The following is a 20,872-nucleotide window of genomic DNA, read 5'->3' on the forward strand; positions in this document are numbered from 1 at the left end:
ATGATTTGGAAGATGGGGAGCATTGGGGTCTGAACCAGCTCTTTTGGGATTCTGCTTGTGCGATTAGAGGGATCGCTATACTCTGGGCTCATCGATGTAAGACAAAGTTTTTGAATGTTCTTTATTGAGGACTCGGTTAATTTGGTCCTCTGGCTAAAGAATCACCTGAATTATTTCCAGCTGTCTTGTGCTGTTTCTGTCCTGACTTTTTGTTCTGTCTTTATTTCCTTGCCTCTTTATCATGCAGACCAGAAAAGACAAAACTCCAAGTGATACCCGGCCAATTGAATATTACACTAGAGTGCATTCCACTGGAATTTGCAAGTAAGGAACTAATTTTTAATAATAATTGCCTTAAGGCCTTAGTACACACAGTCCCAGTCCACTAGGCTGGGTCCCATTCTCAGGCATGATATTGCTAGTCCAAGTCTCAGAATCCCTGACACACTACAGGTTCCGGCAGGTTCTCCCAAAATTCTCACAGTTTCATCACAACTATTACTAGGGGTTCCAAGTGAAGATGGCGACAAGTAAGTCTGCTTGTCTTTGAGCTCTGCGGGCTGTTCTAGTTTTAATTTGTTTTTATTTTGAATAATTTTAAAGTCATTTGGCTCAGCAGTGTTAATTGCAATATACAGGCAAGGAGGATATCTGTTTTTATCTCTTTTACATTTATGTGGGCTTAAAAGCCATACAGTTTAACTGGGCAGGCACTGAGATATCAGCTGCTTTGGCTTAGCATTTAGCTGATAAGGAATGGTTGGTCACTTCATCTTGCCCAAAGGGTAGTCTGCAGTTTTAACAATTTTAGCATAATTACCACATGATGATGTTGTTGTTGTTGTTGATGATGATGATGCTAATGATAATAATAATCATGATGGTGATTATGATGATGATGATGATTAATAATAATAATAATAATAATAATAATAATAATAATAATAATACCCTGCCCTTCAGGCTGGGCTTCCCCAGCCACTCTGGGTGGCTTCCAGCAAAATATTAAAATACAATAATTCATCAAATATTAAAAGCTTCCCTAAACAGGGCTGCCTTCAGATGTCTTCTAAAAGTCAGATAGTTGTTTATTTCTTTGACATCTGGTGGGAGGGTGTTCCACAGGGTGGGTGCCACTACTGAGAAGGCCCTCTGCCTGGTTCCCTGTAACTTGGCTTCTCACAGTGAGGGAACTGCCAGAAGGCCCTCGGAGCTGGACCTCGGTGTCCGGGCTGAACGATGGGGGTGGAGATGCTGCTTCAGGTATACTGGGCCAAGGCATAGACCTGCAGTTCTTCAGATAAATGGTCCAGAACTCCATTGCCAAATTTAGCCCAGAAACATTTGCTGGACTATTGTGACTCAGCAACTGGAGAAGGGAACTTCTACACGACCAAGGTCTCTTGTCTAAACAAACAGTGGAGGGAATCTTTCACAGAATGAACACATTGGAAGAGGAAGTTTCTGGCTGTGAATACAATAATCAGCACACTTGTCAAGTTAATGGAGAGAGGAATTCTGATTGTAGCCCCGCAGATACGAACTACCAGCAAAGAAACTGAAGCTAGTGGTGGTTTGAAGGTACATCAGGACTAGAATAGTTCTGAGCTTGATAAGTCCCCATTGGATTCAGCAACTAAACAATTAAGGAACAGCTATCAAGGTTGGAACTTGAGTTCGGAAACTTGCTTTTACAGCAATACAAATGCTAAAGAAATGGAAAGAAATGCTAAAGAGTAGTTTTCTTTTCTTAGACAAACCCCTTCAGGACCAAGACCATAGCTAGTGGGAGACACTAGCTCACTACCTTCCAAGGGAATGATTTTTGTGGGGATGATTAGGGAGGCATGAGAGGCTATATTATTTAATGATATCCTTCCTAACTTGCGCTAGCAAGTTCCATATTCTAACAAAGTTCCAAACATTCCCCTTTTTAAATTACGCAGCGATCAGCTTGTTGCTGACTCATCTGAGTCTCACTATTAAAGATTCCTTCCTGGTAAAATCCCTTCTAAGAAGAAACACTAGAATCTGATTCACGTTAATATAAAAGTAGTTTACTCACAGATTCATTCAGGTTCACAGACCTATCCCTGAAGGCAGGCTTGGGTTACATAACAACTAGAACTATTCCATAAAGAAGTGAGTCCCAAGTGACTGTGAATAAGCAGTCACTTCTCCAAACACACAGCAATGGAGAACACACACGGATCCGAACATGGAGGCTGTGTGCTCCTCCATGATAGTACAACAGACCACACCCTCTTCCACTCTGTCCAGCTCAGGAGGAAACAGGAAGTCTTCTCCTGAGTGGGACAAAACATCCCCATGCATGTCCACTGTAGGAATGTTGTGCTGGACTGCAGTTTTACATCCCACAATTTTGGCCCTTCACCTAATCTATTTTGTTCAAGTGTCTTTTATTTTGTATTTTATTTTATTTTGTTTCAGTGTCTTTTGCTCCAGATTGGCACTTCACATTTCCTTCCCTACAGCACAGATAAGGGGGAAAGGCAGTGAATGGTGGAAAGGGGAACAAGGGGGAAGTCCAAATTCCAATGATGATTCTTCCAGGAAGAGGTGCCCAGATGATCTGTGGCTGGTCACTCGTACCTGGCCAGCCGAATAATGTAAATAGAACTTGAATTTCAGGCAGGAATTCCAGCCATTGTAGGGGCTTCCCCAGATTTAGGAAATGCCAGTCTAGTTGTGACCAGAGCTTCAGTATTGAACTAACATCAGGATCCTGATGCATGGGATAAATTTTAGTCTTTATCATAGAGTCATAGAATTGTAGGGTTGGAAGGGACCCCAAGTGTAATATACTCCAACCCCCTGCAATAATAATAATAATAATAATAATAATAATAATAATAATAATAATAATAATAATAATAATAATAATAATAATAATTTATTATTTGTACCCCGCCCATCTGGCTGGGTTTCCCCAGCCACTCTGGGCGGCTTCCAACAAAGATGAAAAATACACTAAAATGTCACATATTAAAAACTTCCCTGAACAGGGCTGCCTTCAGATGTCTTCTGAATGTCAGGTAGTTGTTTATCGCTTTGACATCTGATGGGAGGCTGTTCCACAGGGCGGGCGCCACTACCGAGAAGGCCCTCTGCCTGGTTCCCTGTAACTTGGCCTCTCGTAGTGAGGGAACCGCCAGAAGGCCCTCGGAGCTGGACCTCAGTGTCCGGGCAGAACGATGGGGGTGGAGACGCTCCTTCAGGTATACTGGACCGAGGCCGTTTAGGGCTTTAAAGGTCAGCACCAACACTTTGAATTGTGCTCGGAAACGTACTGGGAGCCAATGTAGGTCTTTCAAGACCGGTGTTATATGGTCTTGGTGGCCGCTCCCAGTCACCAGTCTAGCTGCCGCATTCTGGATTAGTTGTAGTTTCCAGGTCACCTTCAAAGGTAGCCCCACGTAGAGCGCATTGCAATAGTCCAAGCGGGAGATAACCAGAGCATGCACCACTTTGGCAAGGCAGTCTGCGGGCAGGAAGGGTCTCAGCCTACGTACCAGATAGAGCTGATAAACAGCTGCCCTGGATACAGATTTGACCTGTGCCTCCATGGACAGCTGTGAGTCCAAAATGACTCCCAGGCTGCGCACCTGGTCCTTCAGGGGCATAGTTACCCCATTCAGGACCAGGGAATCCTCCACACCTGCCCACCTCCTGTCCCCCAAAAACAGTACTTCTGTCTTGTCAGGATTCAACCCCAATCTGTTAGCCGCCATCCATCCTCCAACCGCCTCCAGACACTCACACAGGACCTTCACCGCCTTCACTGATTCTGATTTGAAAGAGAGGTGGAGCTGGGTATCATCCGCATATTGATGAACACCCAGCCCCAACCCCCTGATGATCTCTCCCAGCAGCTTCATATAGATATTAAAAAGCATGGGGGAGAGGACAGAACCCTGAGGCACCCCACAAGTGAGAGCGCAGGGGTCTGAACACTCATCCCCCCCACCACTTTCTGGACACGGCCCAGGAGGAAGTAGGTGAATCACTACATGACAGTGCCCCCAGCTCCCAGCCCCTCAAGACGGTCCAGAAGGATGTTATGGTCGATGGTGTCACCATATGGCAATACATATTAATACATATGTTTGCTGACAGAGAGCTGGTATTTGAATTAAAATGTTGTCTAAATACCTCCCTCCCCCGCACCCAAGTAGCAAGTTTGATATCCATTCCTCATACTTGCTTATAGGGTTATAACTCTTTTCATCCAGGCCTCGTCTTCCTGGGCCAGATAGAAGCGGCCTGCCTGCCAGGCAAGAGGCAAGTCCAATAATAATCACAGCCGCTGGTCTCAGGTTCTGAGCAGCCTTGGATTATAAATACATTTATAATAAGCAGTGAGTCTCCTGCTTTGATTTTGTTTTTACCAGCACAAATAGGATTGCCTTGGGTTACCTTTCCTTCCTTTTCTTCTGAGCCTCCAGAGGGCATATATATATTCAGTTAATAATAATAATAATAATAATAATAATAATAATAATAATAATAATAATATAGAGACACACCAGCTAGTCTCCACAAGTTATTCTGTAAGCAGAGAGGGAATCTGCTTTAACCATTGTTTGCTAGTATGGTGACTTCAGCCATGAAAGGGAAATTAAGCTACCAGACAGCTGTGATAACTTTTATTGCTGTGGCTGTCTGATGCAGAGCTAGCAGGGGAAGAAATCCACAGAAATATGGTCTCCCTGATGTCCTCCTGTGCTTTGCTCTCCAGAGGGCTGAGCACAGTTCAGCAACATAAGCTGTGGTTTTGCTCTTGGTTCTGGGCACCACAGTTCAAGAAGGACACTGACAAACTGGAACGTGTCCAGAGGAGGGCAACCAAAATGGTCCAAGGCCTGGAAACGATGCCTTATGAGGAACGGCTAAGGGAGCTGGGCATGTTTAGCCTGGAGAATAGGAGGTTAAGGGATGTTATGATAGCCATGTTCAAATATATAAAAGGATGTCACATAGAGGAGGGAGAAAGGTTGTTTTCTGCTGCTCCAGAGAAGCGGACACGGAGCAATGGATCCAAACTACAAGAAAGAAGATTCCACCTAAACATTAGGAAGAACTTCCTGACAGTAAGAGCTGTTCGACAGTGGCATTTGCTGCCAAGGAGTGTGGTGGAGTCTCCTTCTTTGGAGGTCTTTAAGCAGAGGCTTGACAACCATATGTCAGGAGTGCTCTGATGGGGCTTCCTGCTTGGCAGGGGGTTGGACTCGATGGCCCTTGTGGTCTCTTCCAACTCTATGATTCTATGATTCTATGAAAAAACTAAGGTTTTGGAAAAAAAATTGACAACTTTGGAATCAGAAAGGTTTCAGAAAGAGACAGATTTAAACGTGGTTAAGAAGGTGAAATACCTAGGGGTAAATATGACAGCCAAAAATTTGAACTTATTTAAGGACAACTATGAAAAGTGCTGGTTAGAAATTAAAAAGGATCTGGAAAGCTGGTCAAGATTGAAGCTTTCCTTGTTAGGCCGAATTGCTGCTATAAAGATGAATGTATTGCCAAAAATGCTGTTTTTGTTCCAGACCCTACAGATTGTGGACAAGGTGGAGTGTTTTAGGAAGTGGCAGAGAGATATCTCCAAATTTGTCTGGCAGGGCAAAAAGCCCAGAATAAAATTTAAAATATTAACCGATGCTAAAGAAAGAGGGGGGTTTGCCCTGCCAGACTTAAGGTTGTATTATGAATCAGCAGCTTTCTGCTGGCTGAAAGATTGGCTACTTCTGGAGAACACTGATGTCTTGGATCTAGATGGATTTAACAATGCTTTTGGATGGCATGCATATCTGTGGTATGACAAGGTAAAAGTTCATAAGGCTTTCAAGAACCATATTGTCAGGAAAGCAGTGTTTAATGTCTGGACAAAATACAAAGACTTATTAGAAAACAGGACCCCAAGGTGGTTGTCACCAATGGAAGCTAAGGCACGGAAAAGACTCAATATGGAGGCCAAATGGCCGAAGTATTGGGAAATATTAGAAAAAGATGGAGATACTTGGAGATTGCAGAGTTTAGAGAAACTGAAGGATAAAGTGCGAGATTGGTTACATTATGCTCAGATTAGGGAGGTTTTCAATTTGGATAAAAAAACAGGTTTCCAGGTTGAAAAATCGAAACTAGAAACAGAACTGTTAGAACCTAAGACTAAGGTACTTTCAAAAATGTATAACTTGCTGTTAAGATGGAATACTCAAGATGAAACGGTTAAATCAGCTATGATAAAATGGGCACAGGACATTGGGTACAATATTATGTTTGCTGACTGGGAAAGGTTATGGACCACCGGTGTGAGGTTCACGGCATGTAATGCCTTGAAAGAAAATATTATGAAAATGATTTATAGGTGGTACATGACCCCAGTCAAGCTAGCAAAAATATATCATTTGCCAGACAATAAGTGTTGGAAATGTAAAGAGACTGAAGGAACATTCTTTCACCTTTGGTGGACGTGCCCAAGGGTTAAGGCCTTCTGGGAAATGATCTATAATGAGTTGAAAAAGGTATTTAAGTATACCTTCCCTAAGAAACCAGAGGCCTTCCTTTTGGGCATTGTCGGCCAGAGGGTGCTAAAGAAGGACCGAACTTTTTTTATGTATGCAACAACAACAGCAAGAATACTTATTGCAAAACATTGGAAGACCCAAGATTTGCCCACTCTGGAAGAATGGCAGACGCAACTGATAGACTACATGGAATTGGCAGAAATGACCGGCAGAATCCGAGACCTGGGAGAAGAGACAGTGGAAGATGACTGGAAAAAGTTTAAGGACTATCTACAAAAATATTGTAAGCTGTATGAATGTTAAGAAGATGCAGGTTTGAAAACAACATGGCACCAGTAACTTAGTTGAAAGAAATATGAGAATAAGTGATGCTTAAGAACAAGGATGAAACTGGGATTAATATTATGTCTAAATTAAATACCTAAGTATTTGACAAAAATATTTAAAGCTGGAGATATAATATTTGAAAACAATAAAATAAGAGTCGAAATAAGGTGATAAATTGCTGCTCATAATTTTATAATTGGGAACGCATGAAAGGGAGATGTGAGGAAGTCCGAAAGGTTACGGAAATATGGTTTTTGGACATTCGATTTTGATGTAGCTATTTTCATTCTGTTAACTCTTTACCTTTTTTCTTTCTTTTTTGTTTGTATTATCTTGGTGATGGTATTTTATGTGTTTGGTGATTCATTGTTAAAAACCTTAATAAATATCTTTTAAAAAAATAAAAATAAATGTTGCATCTTCACAAGGCCTATATGACCCAAGTTAAAGGTACCTTTTCTTTTGCTGTTGCATTATGTGAAAACAAGATACCAACCTGCGGCCTTTGCTTCCCCTCTAGACTGTGTCACGGCCTCTTACATTCCCATCAAGCCCTTTGAGATGCAGGGCCAGGATGACAGCATTACGGTTGAAGTGGAAGAGTTTATCCCTGAGATCGCCAAGTACTGCTACCCTTTCACCATCTACAAAAACCAGCTCTACGTCTATCCTTTGCATTTGAAGTATGACAGCCAGAAAACATTTGCCAAGGTAAGCTTGAAAACAACAGAGCCAGGCCCACAGATTTATTTATTTATTTATTTCTATTTGCAAGTTTGAAATGTAGCTGAAGAACAATTCAGTAGCATTGTGCAGGAACCGCATTGTGGAATGGATGGGGGAAATGCAGTCGTATTGGACCGTGCTGTTCTGGTACCACAGCAAGGCAGGTCAGGACTTGCAGCAGCATGGATGGCTCCAAGTGAGCAACTTGTTTTGAAAGAGGCCCAAAGCAACATTTCTAGCCTTTGCTGCCAGATTACCTCTCCCAGGCAAAGTCCCTTACGGGAAAACTTGCTTTCTTCAAAGGACAACCCTCTGACCTGAAGATGAGACTTTTCTCCTATGTTTCAAAGCTCTGTGTGGGACATCCGTCACATGTGATCCAGAAGCTGCAGTTAGTGCAGAATGCTGTGCCACAATTAGTGACAGGAGTGAGACTGTCAGCATATGAAACCTTTGCTGGGAGACCTCCACTGGTTGCTGATTTGCTGCCAAACCTAGTTCAGGGTGAATCTAGAATATAAGGCCCTTGACAACCTGAGATATTGTCACGGACTGGTTGCAGAAGAATGTGGGAACCCTCAAGGGAAGAAACCTCAGAGCTCGAGGAGTGGTAGTGGGAGAACAATGAGTGGTCACAGGGAGAAGAAGCAGAAGATGGGGAAGAGAAGGTGTCAGAAGCTGAAGAGGTAACAGGGTTTAGTGAGCAGTGAGAATCTGTGGCAGATAGAAGTCCAGAATCAGAGGCAGAAGCTGAAGCAGGAGAGGAGGGAGGCCAAGAGGCAGAGAGGAGTCTGGCTGGTGAAGAGTCATGAGTATCTCCCCCTCCTGCTGAAACAAGCTCCCCTCTTCCCTGGTCTCCCAGAACCAGGAGAGGCATGAAGAGGGCAGAAGAGAAGCTTCATGCAGGTGCAATCTCAGATTGCTTGGGGAAAACCCTGGAGAGAAAGGGACTTAGACATCTGTTGGAAGGTGGGGACCTTCAGTCTCAGCAACTGCTGCATGGGGTCAAGACCAGCAGATATGGGTTGCTGGGCTCAGACCTGACACTCCTTTGCAGATCATGTTTTTGCTAAGAAACAGTTAACTCCAGCTTGCTCTGTGTAGTTTCCTTCTGGCTTGCTCCTGTAGGATAATCACCCTACTCCAAATATGCTCACTCAACCAATCAATCTGCAAAACTGGCACTGTTACAAGTGCCACAAATCTATATTTTTGAATGGCAGCACCCACACTTTGGAACTCCCTGCTTATTGACATCATAAAGGTACCAAAAACAATCATTTAAAAAATTCAAAAAACCACCAGCCCCAGCTGGCATGACCAGTGGTCAGGGTTGATGGGAACTGTAGTCCAGCAACACCAGGAGGGTACCAGGTTTGGGGGTGGTTGCCATAAACCCTTGGAAGCAGAGACAGGATTAGCAGATTTTACAAAATCTATTATTAAACAAATAATTTAACAATGGGTTCAGCCTGTTAAATTTGCAATAGTGGAGCTAGAATCTTGTGGAGCAGAAATGTATACGTATGTGTTTGAGTGTGTGCACACAATCACAAAATCAGTTTTGGTTTGGGGGAAGGGTAGGGAAAGATGGATCTGTGCAAGAAAACATTTTCTCTGAATCCAACCATTCTCCCAACTACATGTAGGCAAGGAACATTGCTGTCCGCATGGAATTCAAAGACTCTGATGAAGGGGACGCCAGAGCTTTAAAGGTAAATTTCCAGTTGCTCTTCACTCAGGTCCTGCTTGTGGTCTTCCCATTGGCGCCCCTGGTCGGCCCCTGTGAGAACAGGATGCTGGACTAGATGGGGCTCCTTTGGCCTGATCCACCGGCCAGGCTCTTTTTACATTCTTATGCTCAGAGCATGTGAGGGGCAGTGAGGTTGGCAAACCTAGAATGCAACCTTTGGCCATGCCGTTACATCACTGCTAAACATGTATGAAGTTACCTTTGTGGCCAATTCATTGCATGACCAAACAATGCCCTTTTAGGTGTGTTCCTCTTACCACCCCTATATTTCTGTTATCTCTTGCAGTGCTTCTATGGCAAGCCTGGGGGCCCCCTCCTGACGTCAAGCACCTACACTTGTGTGTTGCATCATAACCAGAATCCAGAGTTCTATGATGAGGTAAGAGAAAAACCCAACGCATCTTCTCTGAGGCATTTAAGCATGAGAAAAGGGGCTTGAGTGACTTGGCAGAGTTTTCTGGAAGTGCAGGGAAGTCATAAGAAAATGTGGCATTCGCTAGGGAGTCGACATTCACGGTTTGCATTCTAAGTTGGGTCAACTTTCAAATGCTTATATGTGAATTCTTTATTTGTTAGATACCGTATTTTTCGTCCCATAGGACGCACCTAGTTTTTTTGGGGGGAAATAAAGGGAAAAAATTTCCCCTTTATTTCCCCCCCAAAAGCAGGTGGGGAAACAGAACCAGGTCGAGGAACAGCGGGATGGCGGCACTGCGCCTCCCTGCTGTCCCCCGAGCTTGTGGGGCTGGCCGATGTCTGCCCCACGCGAGGGGTGCTCTGCATCAGGGCGCCCCTCCCTGCGGGGCGGCAGGCTGCTATCCGCAGTGTGGGGAGCCTTGCGGGGAACTCCTGCAAGGCTCCCCACGCTGCGGATGTCTGCCCGGCGCGGGGGCGCTCTGCTTTAGGGCGCTCCGCCCGCCGGGCGGCAGGCTGCTATCTGCAGCGTGGGGAGCCTTGCGGGGAACTCCTGCAAGGCTCCCCACGCTGCGAATGTCTGCCTGGCGTGGGGGGCGCTCTGCTTCAGGGCGCCCCTCGCGCTGGGCAGCAGGCTGCTATCCGCAGCCTAGACATCCCTGCCGGACCTCCCGTAGGGCTGCCTAGGCTGCGGATGTGTTCCTGAAGCCTGGAGAGCGAGAGGGGTAGGTGCGCACCGACCCCTCTCGCTCTCCAAGCTTCAGCAAAAGCCTACATTCGCCCCATAGGACGCACATATATTTCCCCTTCATTTTTGGAGGGGGAAAAGTGCGTCCTATAGGGCGAAAAATACGGTAAATGTATAACCTGCTCTTGGTTTAAAAACAAATCCCAGATCGGGTTACAGTAGAGACAGTATAATAGCAGATTGTATCTAAAGTGTGTTCAGAGGTGACCCATTAAAATCACTGGGTCTAGGTTAATGGCATTAGGATCATTGGGTCTCTTCCAGAAGATAAATTCGATTCAGTTAGCTGTTGAAATTTGGCTTACTGAAGTTGCACTTTCCACGAGAATACGAGGGCTAAAATGCAGCCACTGTCCTAGCTCCCCACTGCTCTGAACTTTGCAGTGCACACCTGCAGCCAAGCGGTGTGTCTGGAAATGCAAAAGTACTTGTGTGAAGGGTGCATATGGATTGTTGGGTCAGATTAGCCATATTGATTTGTATGCTGTTTGGGGGGATAGATCACTGTATTGTGCTGTATGTATGATAAAAGGGAGACACACCTGGGTGAAGGTGTCCTCCTTTGCTTGTCCCTGTGCTGGTTTAAGTTTGTTGGTTAACTTTTCTAATAGGGCAGTTTCCCATACGTTTTGGTACCAGCGTCCAGTGTCTAGTTATGATGTTTCTAGCTGCTGAGAGTAAGTGACTTGTTATGTGAATGTGCATTGTTGTCTTGAAATATATTTAACAGGGAAAATTCTGGAGTTGCTTCTATTACTTGTTTTGTTATTTTGCAGATTTCCTGCACCAATGATATAAAAAAGGATTGAATTTTGTGGCATTCCCACCACATGTGGAAGCATGTGCGTGTGGAGGTGCAGCCTCTGTAGCATTCAGATGAGGTTCCCGAGTGTATTGGCACCAGCTTCTGCGGTGTTAGGTATCATCTGTAGAGCGAGTTCTCTTCTTTTGCCTGAGATGGATTTACAAGAAAGAAGATTCCACCTAAACATTAGGAAGAACTTCCTGACAGTAAGAGCTGTTCGACAGTGGAATTTGCTGCCAAGGAGTGTGGTGGAGTCTCCTTCTTTGGAGGTCTTTAAGCAGAGGCTTGACAACCATATGTCAGGAGTGCTCTGATGGTGTTTCCTGCTTGGCAGGGGGATGGACTCGATGGCCCTTGTGGTCTATTCCAACTCTATGATTCTATGATTCTTAAATGGTGGTTTAGACCACATTTTTGACCATTGGGTGGAGTTTATTTCATATCCTATGTCATGCTCCCATTGATCTTTTATTGTGGTGAAGGGGTTTGTAGTGTCTTGGAGTAGTATTTTATATATTGTAGATGCCACCCTTTTGCTGTGACATTCTGTTCTTAGGAAGAGTTTTTCAAAGTTAGTCAGCTGCCTGGTGGCTGCTGCTTCCATTGCTGGGTTGTTCAAGAAGGTGTGTAGTTGGTGATGGGTCAGCCAGAGTATTAAAGTATCCCTTAGTTTGCCTTGTATTCCCCATGTTGATATGGGGTTGTCATTTTTGTAAAAATTGGTTAGGCAGTATAAGCCTCTAGCTTGCCAGGTCTTTATTTGGATGCTTTGGGATGCCTGGTGCAAGAGTGGGCAATGGGCCTGGGGAATTAGTGGGGGTGGGAATGGGGCCAGTTTTCCTGCTTTCTCCTTGCGTGCTTTAAACATAGACAGTGTGAACCTGTTTAGTGTTGTGGGAATTTTCCTTCATTTGTTTTGCAGGAATGGATACTCTGCAGTGGAGGCCGTTTTTTGTTGTTTCTATCTCCATGTGCACCCATAGTTTTGTTTCACCCTCTAGGAAGTATGGGATTACCGTATTTTTCACCCTATAGGACGCACTTTTCCCCCTCCAAAAATGAAGGGGAAATATATGTGCATCCTATGGGGCGAATGCAGGCTTTCGCTGAAGCCTGGAGAGCGAGAGGGGTCGGTGCGCACCAATCCCTCTCGCTCTCCAGGCTTCAGGAGAGCCCCAGCGCCAGCCCCACAAGGTCGGGGGACAGCGGGGAGGTGGAACGCCGCCATCCTGCTGTCTCCCGATGTGGTTTGGAGGCTGACGGCGGGGAGACGCATGCGTCTCCCCGCCGCCAGCCCCGCAAGCTCCAGGGACAGCGGGAGGTGCAGCGCGTCTTCCCGCTGTCCCTGGACCTGGTCTGAAGGCGGGCGGTGGGGAGAAGAGCGCTTCTCCCCGCTGCCGGCCCCGCAAGCTCCAGGGACAGCGGGGAGGCGCAGCGCGTCTTCCCGCTGTCCCCGGACCTGGTCTGAAGGCGGGCGGCGGGGAGAAGAGCGGTTCTCCCCGCTGCTGGCCCCGCAAGCACCTGGGGGGAAAATAATTTTTTTCCCTTTATTTCCCCCCCAAAAAACTTGGTGCGTCCTATGGGCCGGTGCGTCCTATGGGGCGAAAAATACGGTATATGTTGCACTTGGTAAGTGATGTGGTATAATTCTGTGTTGGGGATTCGCCATCCTCCTCCTGAGGAGGGGAGGTGCAGGGATTTGTAGTTTGTTCATGGCTTCTTGTGTGAGAAGATAAATGGGTGTAGTTTTTCTGCTACTTACAGACTTGGGTTGGAGGAATCCAGATTGGAAGGGTTTTGAATAGGTAGCTTAGCTTCAGGAGGGCTTTCATCTTGATCATGACTATTTTGTCTGGGAGGGTAAAGTTGGTTTTACTCCATCTCTTCAGGCCTTTGTTGATTTTCTTTCAGAGATTATTTTGAGGGTATAGTTTGTTGAAGTTTCTAGTTATTTGTACCCTACGGTATCTAAATTTGGTGTGGCAGAATGTTATTTTTGTGATGTTAGTAAATTCTTTCAGGCTATGTTCATAGAATCATAGAATCATAGAATCCTAGAGTTGGAAGAGACCACAAGGGCCATCGAGTCCAACCCCCTGCCAAGCAGGAAACACCATCAGAGCACTCCTGACATATGGTTGTCAAGCCTCTGCTTAAAGATCTCCAAAGAAGGAGACTCCACCACACTCCTTGGCAGAAAATTCCACTGTCGAACAGCTCTTACTGTCAGGAAGTTCTTCCTAATGTTTAGGTGGAATCTTCTTTCTTGTAGTTTGGATCCATTGCTCCGAGTCTGCTTCTCTGGAGCAGCAGAAAACAACCTTTCTCCTTCCTCTATGTGACATCCTTTTATATATTTGAACATGGCTATCATATCACCCCTTAACCTCCTCTTCTCCAGGCTAAACATGCCCAGCTCCCTTAACCGTTCCTCATAAGGCATCGTTTCCAGGCCTTTGACCATTTTGGTTGCCCTCCTCTGGACACGTTCCAGTTTGTCAGTGTCCTTCTTGAACTGTGGTGCCCAGAACTGGACACAGTACTCCAGGTGAGGTCTGACCAGAGCAGAATACAGTGGCACTATTACTTCCCTTGATCTAGATGCTATACTCCTATTGATGCAGCCCAGAATTGCATTGGCTTTTTTAGCTGCCGCGTCACACTGTTGGCTCATGTCAAGTTTGTGGTCAACCAAGACTCCTTGATCCTTTTCACATGTACTGCTCTCAAGCCAGGTGTCCACCATCTTGTATTTGTGCCTCTCATTTTTTTTGCCCAAGTGCAATACTTTATATTTCTCCCTGTTAAAATTCATCTTGTTTGTTTTGGCCCAGTTCTCTAATCTGTCAAGGTCGTCTTGAAGTGTGATCCTGTCCTCTGGGGTGTTAGCCACCCCATGTTGAAGTGCATAGCCTCAGATTTTGTGAAGTTCTCCTGTAGACCTGATATCATTGCGGAGGTGTCAATATCTTTGGTTAATGTGGTTGGTGTGTTTATGGGGTCTGGGGTTGTGACCAACAGGTCATCTGCAAAGAGCCCGAGTTTGTAGGTTTTGCCTTTTGTTTCCACCCCCTTGATATCAGAGGCTGTTCAGATTTGGATTGCTTAGGGTTCAAGGGTCAAGATGAATAAAAAGAGGGACAATGAACATCTTTGTTTTGTGCCTCTTCGAATTTCTACGTTGTTGGTATCCAGATTGTTGATTCTGATTTTCACTGAAGCCTTAGAGTTAAAGGATTGTTAAAGGATTTGTAGGAAGTTATGGCCGAATTTCAAGCTGGTTAATACTTCTCTTAAATATTTCTATTCAAGACAAACAAAGACTTTAAGCATGTCTAGAGACATGACCATTAGTTGGAGTTTGGTTGTTTTGCTGTGTTCTGTCAAGTTTAGTGGCCTAAGACCATCAGCTATGAGTCTTGCCGGACCTGTACTCTGCCTGGTAGGCTGGCCACTTCTACCTGGCCCAGGCAGGCAGGGACCAAAGACTGTGTCCAAGGCTGCTAAGTGCCTGAGACCATCGGCCCCTGGATGCCACCTACTTTCTGCCTCTCTCATGTCCCTGGGTGCCTCCACTGTTGCTTTTGGAGACTAAAGCTATTGTTGACAAATGTGACACCTAGGGCCAGGCAATGTATTGCTCATCCAAAACTGGTTTGAAGTCCACATCGTGGCAACAGTTTCATATTTGGTGTTGCGATATATCGTGAATCATGATATGTATGCTCTATGTAAAAAGTCTCGATGTGGGAAAAACCATGAGGCTGGTCCTCACTTCTCTCGTGATTCCTGCCGCCCCTGTGGCTCTCAGCCTTTCCCTCACTTCTGCAGGGGGTAGCGAAACACAAGAGGTAGAGCTGAAGAAAACAGCCTGTCCAAGAACTTTCCTCAGCAAAATAGATACCATGGGTTTCTTGTTTTAAGCGTAGACACCAGGTTGGTATGTGGTTGAGGGAGGCACTGGTCTGAACCAGTTATTTACTTCTGAGTTAACAACAACAACAACAACCATGCCCTGTTGTTTAAGCCTTTTTCCTCCCTTCTCCCCTTCTTTCTCTCCGTGTCTGTTTCTCCCATGTGTCTGTTAGGGAACATTCTCTCACCTTGCCTCTGATAACTATGCTACTAATTACTTCTACAGGTCTAATTTTAGAGAATGCATGCTAATTTTAAATTTATCTGTATCTAAAGTAACAGTTGTAACCAGTGATGTAGCATGGGTTTCTGGCATCTGGGGTGGACCAAATGCTGTGCCCTCCTTGTGGACAGGGAACTTGGAGTGGAGACGCACGCTGGGAGGGCGCGCATGGAGCCCTCACGGAGGGTGAACAGAGCCTACGGGGATCTGGCCATAAGCTTTTCTCGGAGACCGCCCCCTGCAGCACAGATAGGAGCATTAAAATAAGCTGCTTTCAAAAGTTTGGGGTGGAAGAGGGCTGCTGGTGGCCTCTAGCTTGTCTGCCTTCTCTTCCTTCCCTATCCAGAGACATTATGGGAAAACTGACTGAGTGTCTGCATGTCCTTTCCAGTTACTCAGCAATTCTAAAAAAAAAAAAAAATCAATAAAAATGGGAGGGCAAATGGTCTGGGCATGCACCTAGGAGTTGCATGAGGTTGCCATGGTGCCACACTGGGAACTCCAGGTGGCCATTTTGTCCAGAATATACACATAGCCAAGTGTTGGCTGTGTCCCTAATATGGTTCTCTTGCATTTGCAGGCAGAATGCAGATAAACAATGAGAGAAATGTGCTTGTATAAGAATGCTGTTTGAATGTGCACAACACAGTGTGACTTAAAATGGCACAATGGGTGAAGCATCAGGGCTTAGGAGGGACTTCCGGGGTGGCGCCACCGGCAATGGCGGACTCCCTCTGAACCGGAGGGACCAGCTCCGCATGAAACGGGTCTTTTCCGCTGGGGCGTAGCGGGGACCTTTCTGGAAATCACAGGCGGATGAAGCCTGTGACCGTGGGACTCGGCGGGCACCCTTAGCGCCCCCCCAACCCACAAAGGAACCCATAAACGGGCTCCGAAGTGAAGAGGGGGAAGTGGCGCGGTGCTGTGAGTTAATTGCTTTTTCTGTGGAGCAAAGCCGCATAGCCATTGCCGGAGAGCGCTGCCTTTTTCCTGGGACAATTTGGCATCTAAAAGAACCAACCGTGAGTACTGGAACATAAAATATTTGGACTCCAGATAAGAACTGGTGAAATAAGAAGGAATTTGGACTTTAAAACTAACCCTGATTTGGTACTGAAATGGGAAGGATTAAACAGGAAGTCACCCTTCCGTTTCCTTGTAGTCAGAACAAAGCAAAGACAACGCAAACTAGAGCCTTAAAAATCACTTTCAAAGGATCGACTTTCATCATTTAAAATCGCTGAACCCCCCTTCGGCAGCAGGAGAAGAAGGGGGATTTTTTCCTGAGCTGTTTAAACCTGCAGAAGTGAAGTTAAAGCAATTTTCCACCGTCCTGACCCTGGAGCGGGGTGTCGGATTTGACATTTGAAGCTCATTGACCAGAAATAAATGCTTGACAGATAGTTAAAAGAAGAGAAACATTGTGACTCCATTGTTTCCTTTCGTCTTTTAAAAGAACAAATATGGACAAAATACCTTAAAAAAGAAACTTTGTTGTTATTGTTCCTAAGGAAAAGAACTATCAGAAGTCTTCCCCCTAGAGGGGAACTGTGAAATTTTAACTAAATCCTGGGAACTTGCAGCTGTTACTGATTACAACTATGGGAAAGGATTCGTGACCTTGTAGGACAATGCCTTCAGAAACACTATTGGGTGCTTTCTGTAAAATAAGTGCCCTATTGGATCAGTTAAGTCGGAAGACGGATTTTATGATTAATGCTGCCAGAACCTTTGAACAGGTAGTGGGAAACTATATGGAGCCCACCCAGGAACCAAAACAGGAGTGTGCCATGACAGAACAACTGAAAGAAGAGGATCTTGCTGAATCTTGGGCCCCAGGGATGGAGGGACTTTTGGCCCAGCAAGAAAATGAACCTTTGGATTTGATAAATGAACTTGGAAAAAAACAGATTTGGAAAGACAAAGTTTGGCTGGAAATGGGGGGTTGGACTGACCCCCCTATGCAGGGATGTTTGGACTTTCAGAATCTGGCAATGGCAATGGGCCGTCAGAGGTTTGGAGCTGTTGGGACTTATTTTGGAGGGAATTTGAAACATGCTTACTACTTGAAACATGTTTTAAAATACCACATGGAGTTTAGTCTGGACTATGAGAAAGGGGCCGATTTGTCGAAAAGGGTCAAAAACACTACCAAGCTGGAGTTCCCACGAGTGAAAGGAAAATATGAAGAAGAACTGCGGAAGGGACATGGAAGAGATTTGATGGCCTCAGATATAAGATCACCAGGTTAAATGGGCCAGATTAACGGGACAAAAAGGACTGACAATCCCGGGGGGAGGGGACGCTGGAAGAAGATTGGATTGTTGTTATTCTCTTTTTTTCTATCGTCAGAAATGTTTTTATGAAAGGTGCAAAAATGTTGAAATGATATTACTAGGCTCTTGTAAGAATGTTTAAAGAAGTAGGTAAAAAGGTAAAGGTTATGAGAAGCTGGTAAAAATAAGATTTAAATTTTAAGTTTTAAGGTTTTATATAAGATAAGATGAAAATAGAGCAAGGTAATGAAATGACAGAATAGTATGAACTATGGAAGGGATTTGCTGTGACAATTATTAATCAAGATACAAGAGATGGGAGGAGGAGGAGGTCATGGAAAGAAGGTGAAGAAAGTGGAGAATTTGAAAATGATGGTTTTATTTTTTATTTTTTCTCTCTGTTTTTGTATTTTTTTCTGTAATTTTGTTTTTTCCCCCCTTTTCTTTGTGATTTTAAAAATTCGTTTTTCAATAAATATCATTAAAAAAAAAGAAGCATCAGGGCTTAGATTGAAATATTTTGAAAGTAGGCCATGCTGGAAATAGATGTCCATTGGTACTGAGTAAATGCCAATATTCCCCCAGGCTGCAGAATAGAAAGAGAGAGAAAGGAAGCAGGGTTATTCTATCACTGCTCCTCAGAGCTGCTTTTGGGTTTCCCGCATCTGTCACCTAGCAGCAGTCGTTCCATCAAGCTCCCTGCACTTTTTTCACTCCAACTGGTCATTATAACCTTAAGAACTAGTGCCTGAGCCTATTGCTTTCCTCCTTCCTCCTCATTCCCTTTTCCTTTTATGTCCTGTCTTTCAGATTTTTTTTCATTGATCTGTAAAACTGTTTTGGAAGCCCTTTGGCTCCCATACGTCCATGCTGGAAGTCTATATTTTGCCGAATTTCCTTTAAAATAGCTCAGAAACTTTATTTATTTAGCCCCCCAAAAAAGTTAAATAACTTTGCCAAAAAAACTCAACTTTTGTTCCAGACTTCCACTTTTTGAAATATGGCAACCCAACTAAAGGCTGGGATAAAACAATTCATAAATAAATAAGTCAATGTACTGCACATATCCCTAATATATTCTGGCCAAGTCTTCACCTCCACTTTTACAAAAGTCACCAGCTGAAAGTGGAAACACCCAAAGAATTAAATAGACAATAAATAAACTTCCCCCCATTTATTTCAGTTGCCTATTTCCTCGTAAATAAAATTAAGCAAATAAAATTCAACACCAATCCATAACAATGTGGATATATACATGTGCAAAACATTTCGTACACAACAGTGCATATTTAAATGATTTATTACACAGAATGTCCCAATGAACTCAGGCAGAGACAATCCTACCACCCATAGCTAGGAATTGGGAATTTGCCAGGATTTGCAGCCCACGGCCAACAGTTCTTTTCTAAATCATTTTTAGTGGAGACAGTTGCGGAGGAGCAGTTTTGTGCTTTATTAAAAATCTTAATCTCTGATTGAGATACGTGGCCTTCATTATAAAAAGAGGCAGTGTGAATTAACTGAGGAAGATTCTCTCCTGCATCGGAGTCTCAGTTCCTTCCTGCTTTGCCCTGGCTGGAGGCAGACCTATCCTAATACACCTACCTTCATTATCTGGAGATCGGACTATACCAAATAAGTTTAACTAGGAGGGGTGGGGGGTGGCCCGAATTGGGGGGGGGAGCATTGCATTACACCCTGGAGTAGACAATACTAGGACAGATGCGGAAATAACCTGACTTGGTACATACATCACAGAAAAGGCGATATTCTTGTAGGGAATATTCCTCCTGCAATACTTAATGCTATTCACAATCCATTATTTCTACTCTCATTGCTACAATGATATTTCACACATCCTAGAATATCAGCTGTTGCAAAATTCAGAAGCTCCACCTGAGGGCACCAAACATTGGACTTGCAAGGCACAATTTTATGAAAGTTTACAAAGCCCTCCATTTTGTGTGGCTTTTGGAGGGCGGGCTCTGGGATGCCCAGGCACCGCATTCCCAAATCCGGAGGCCCCGTAAGCACTTCCCCAACTTTACCACAGTAGCTATGGCTCCTATTCTTACAGGATTGCAACTTTGTGCAGGTGTAGCTGGGTGAAATAAATAAATGGAAAATGAGTTTCCTCTGCTCTCCATTTATTTATTTACTTCCTATGTATGTCCTAACACCCAGGAGCAAGAATACCTTTCTGTCTAGCCTCCTAAAGCCCCCCATGTTTGGCCATCCCACCCTTTCAGATGGCTGTTTCTCACAGCTGAGGGTATTTACTGCTGAGTTGAAGAAATAAAAATAGAGGTTGCCCTATTCTTTAAGCCTCCTTTCTTCATTCACCTGGTGCATCTGTCTGTTTTGCGTTTGTCTGTGCAGATTTTGGAGGGCTTCCCACAGCCAAAGTGGTGCCAGCAATAGGCACACAACCAAAGTGGTTGAAAAGATGGATTTTTTCAATTATGGAACTTGGGGGGTGCAAACCAAAGTCCTTCCATTTTGTCTGGTTTTGGGAGGGCAGCGCAAGGGTTGGGAGATGCTACCAGAACCCTGGCACATCTTTCCGAAGCCTAGTAAGTGCTTGCCCAGCTTTGAGAAGGTAGGAAGGGCTCTAGGACCCTGGGCACAGGGGCTCTGGGGTGCCGCAATAGCCCTAGCACCTTTGTGCTTGTTGGTGCAGGCACTTTTCCTGCACAGGGTGCAAAATTGAGAACATGATTTTGAAGATTCATTGGGGGCCCAGAATATTGGCCTCTTTAAGATTAGCAAAGGCCAAAAATTGTCCATTTTATCCATTTTTGGGAGGGCAACCTGAGGGCTTTCACATGCTTCCAGAACCCTGGCATCACCATCCCAAAGATGTCACCCTTGTGAAACCACAAGAGCAGGAAGCCCCTTTCAACTCCCCCCCTGTTGCTGCCCAGCATAGGCATTCAGTGGAGGGGGGACACAGCCCCCCAATATTTCTGATGAATGGACCCCACCTCGGAAAAAGATTAGCACATGTCAGAACCACCCAGGACAAGTGGGGCAAGACGACAGCCCTGCTGTCCATCGCTTGCTTTTGAATGCTTGCTGTCCCCAGCTGGATCTTGCTTGGATAATATAGTGGGATTATTGCTAGTTTTAAAATAAAAATG

At 44.7% G+C, this 20,872-nt stretch overlaps 1 protein-coding gene across 3 annotated transcripts in view; it reads left to right on the forward strand.

Annotated features, from left to right (window-relative positions):
• The window catches only part of DOCK11 (dedicator of cytokinesis 11), a 199,849-nt gene that overhangs the window by 67,559 nt on the left and 111,418 nt on the right, over nucleotides 1-20,872 (forward strand). For all 3 annotated transcript variants that reach the window (XM_081180379.1, XM_081180377.1, XM_081180378.1), the window contains 4 exons: nucleotides 248-324; nucleotides 7,393-7,583; nucleotides 9,248-9,313; nucleotides 9,638-9,730. In XM_081180379.1, the coding sequence (XP_081036505.1) occupies nucleotides 248-324; nucleotides 7,393-7,583; nucleotides 9,248-9,313; nucleotides 9,638-9,730 (427 nt within the window). The remainder of the gene's footprint in view (nucleotides 1-247; nucleotides 325-7,392; nucleotides 7,584-9,247; nucleotides 9,314-9,637; nucleotides 9,731-20,872) is intronic.

This window comes from Podarcis bocagei, assembly GCF_964188305.1.
Source record: "Podarcis bocagei genome assembly, chromosome: Z".
NCBI classification, from domain to species: Eukaryota; Metazoa; Chordata; class Lepidosauria; order Squamata; family Lacertidae; genus Podarcis; species Podarcis bocagei.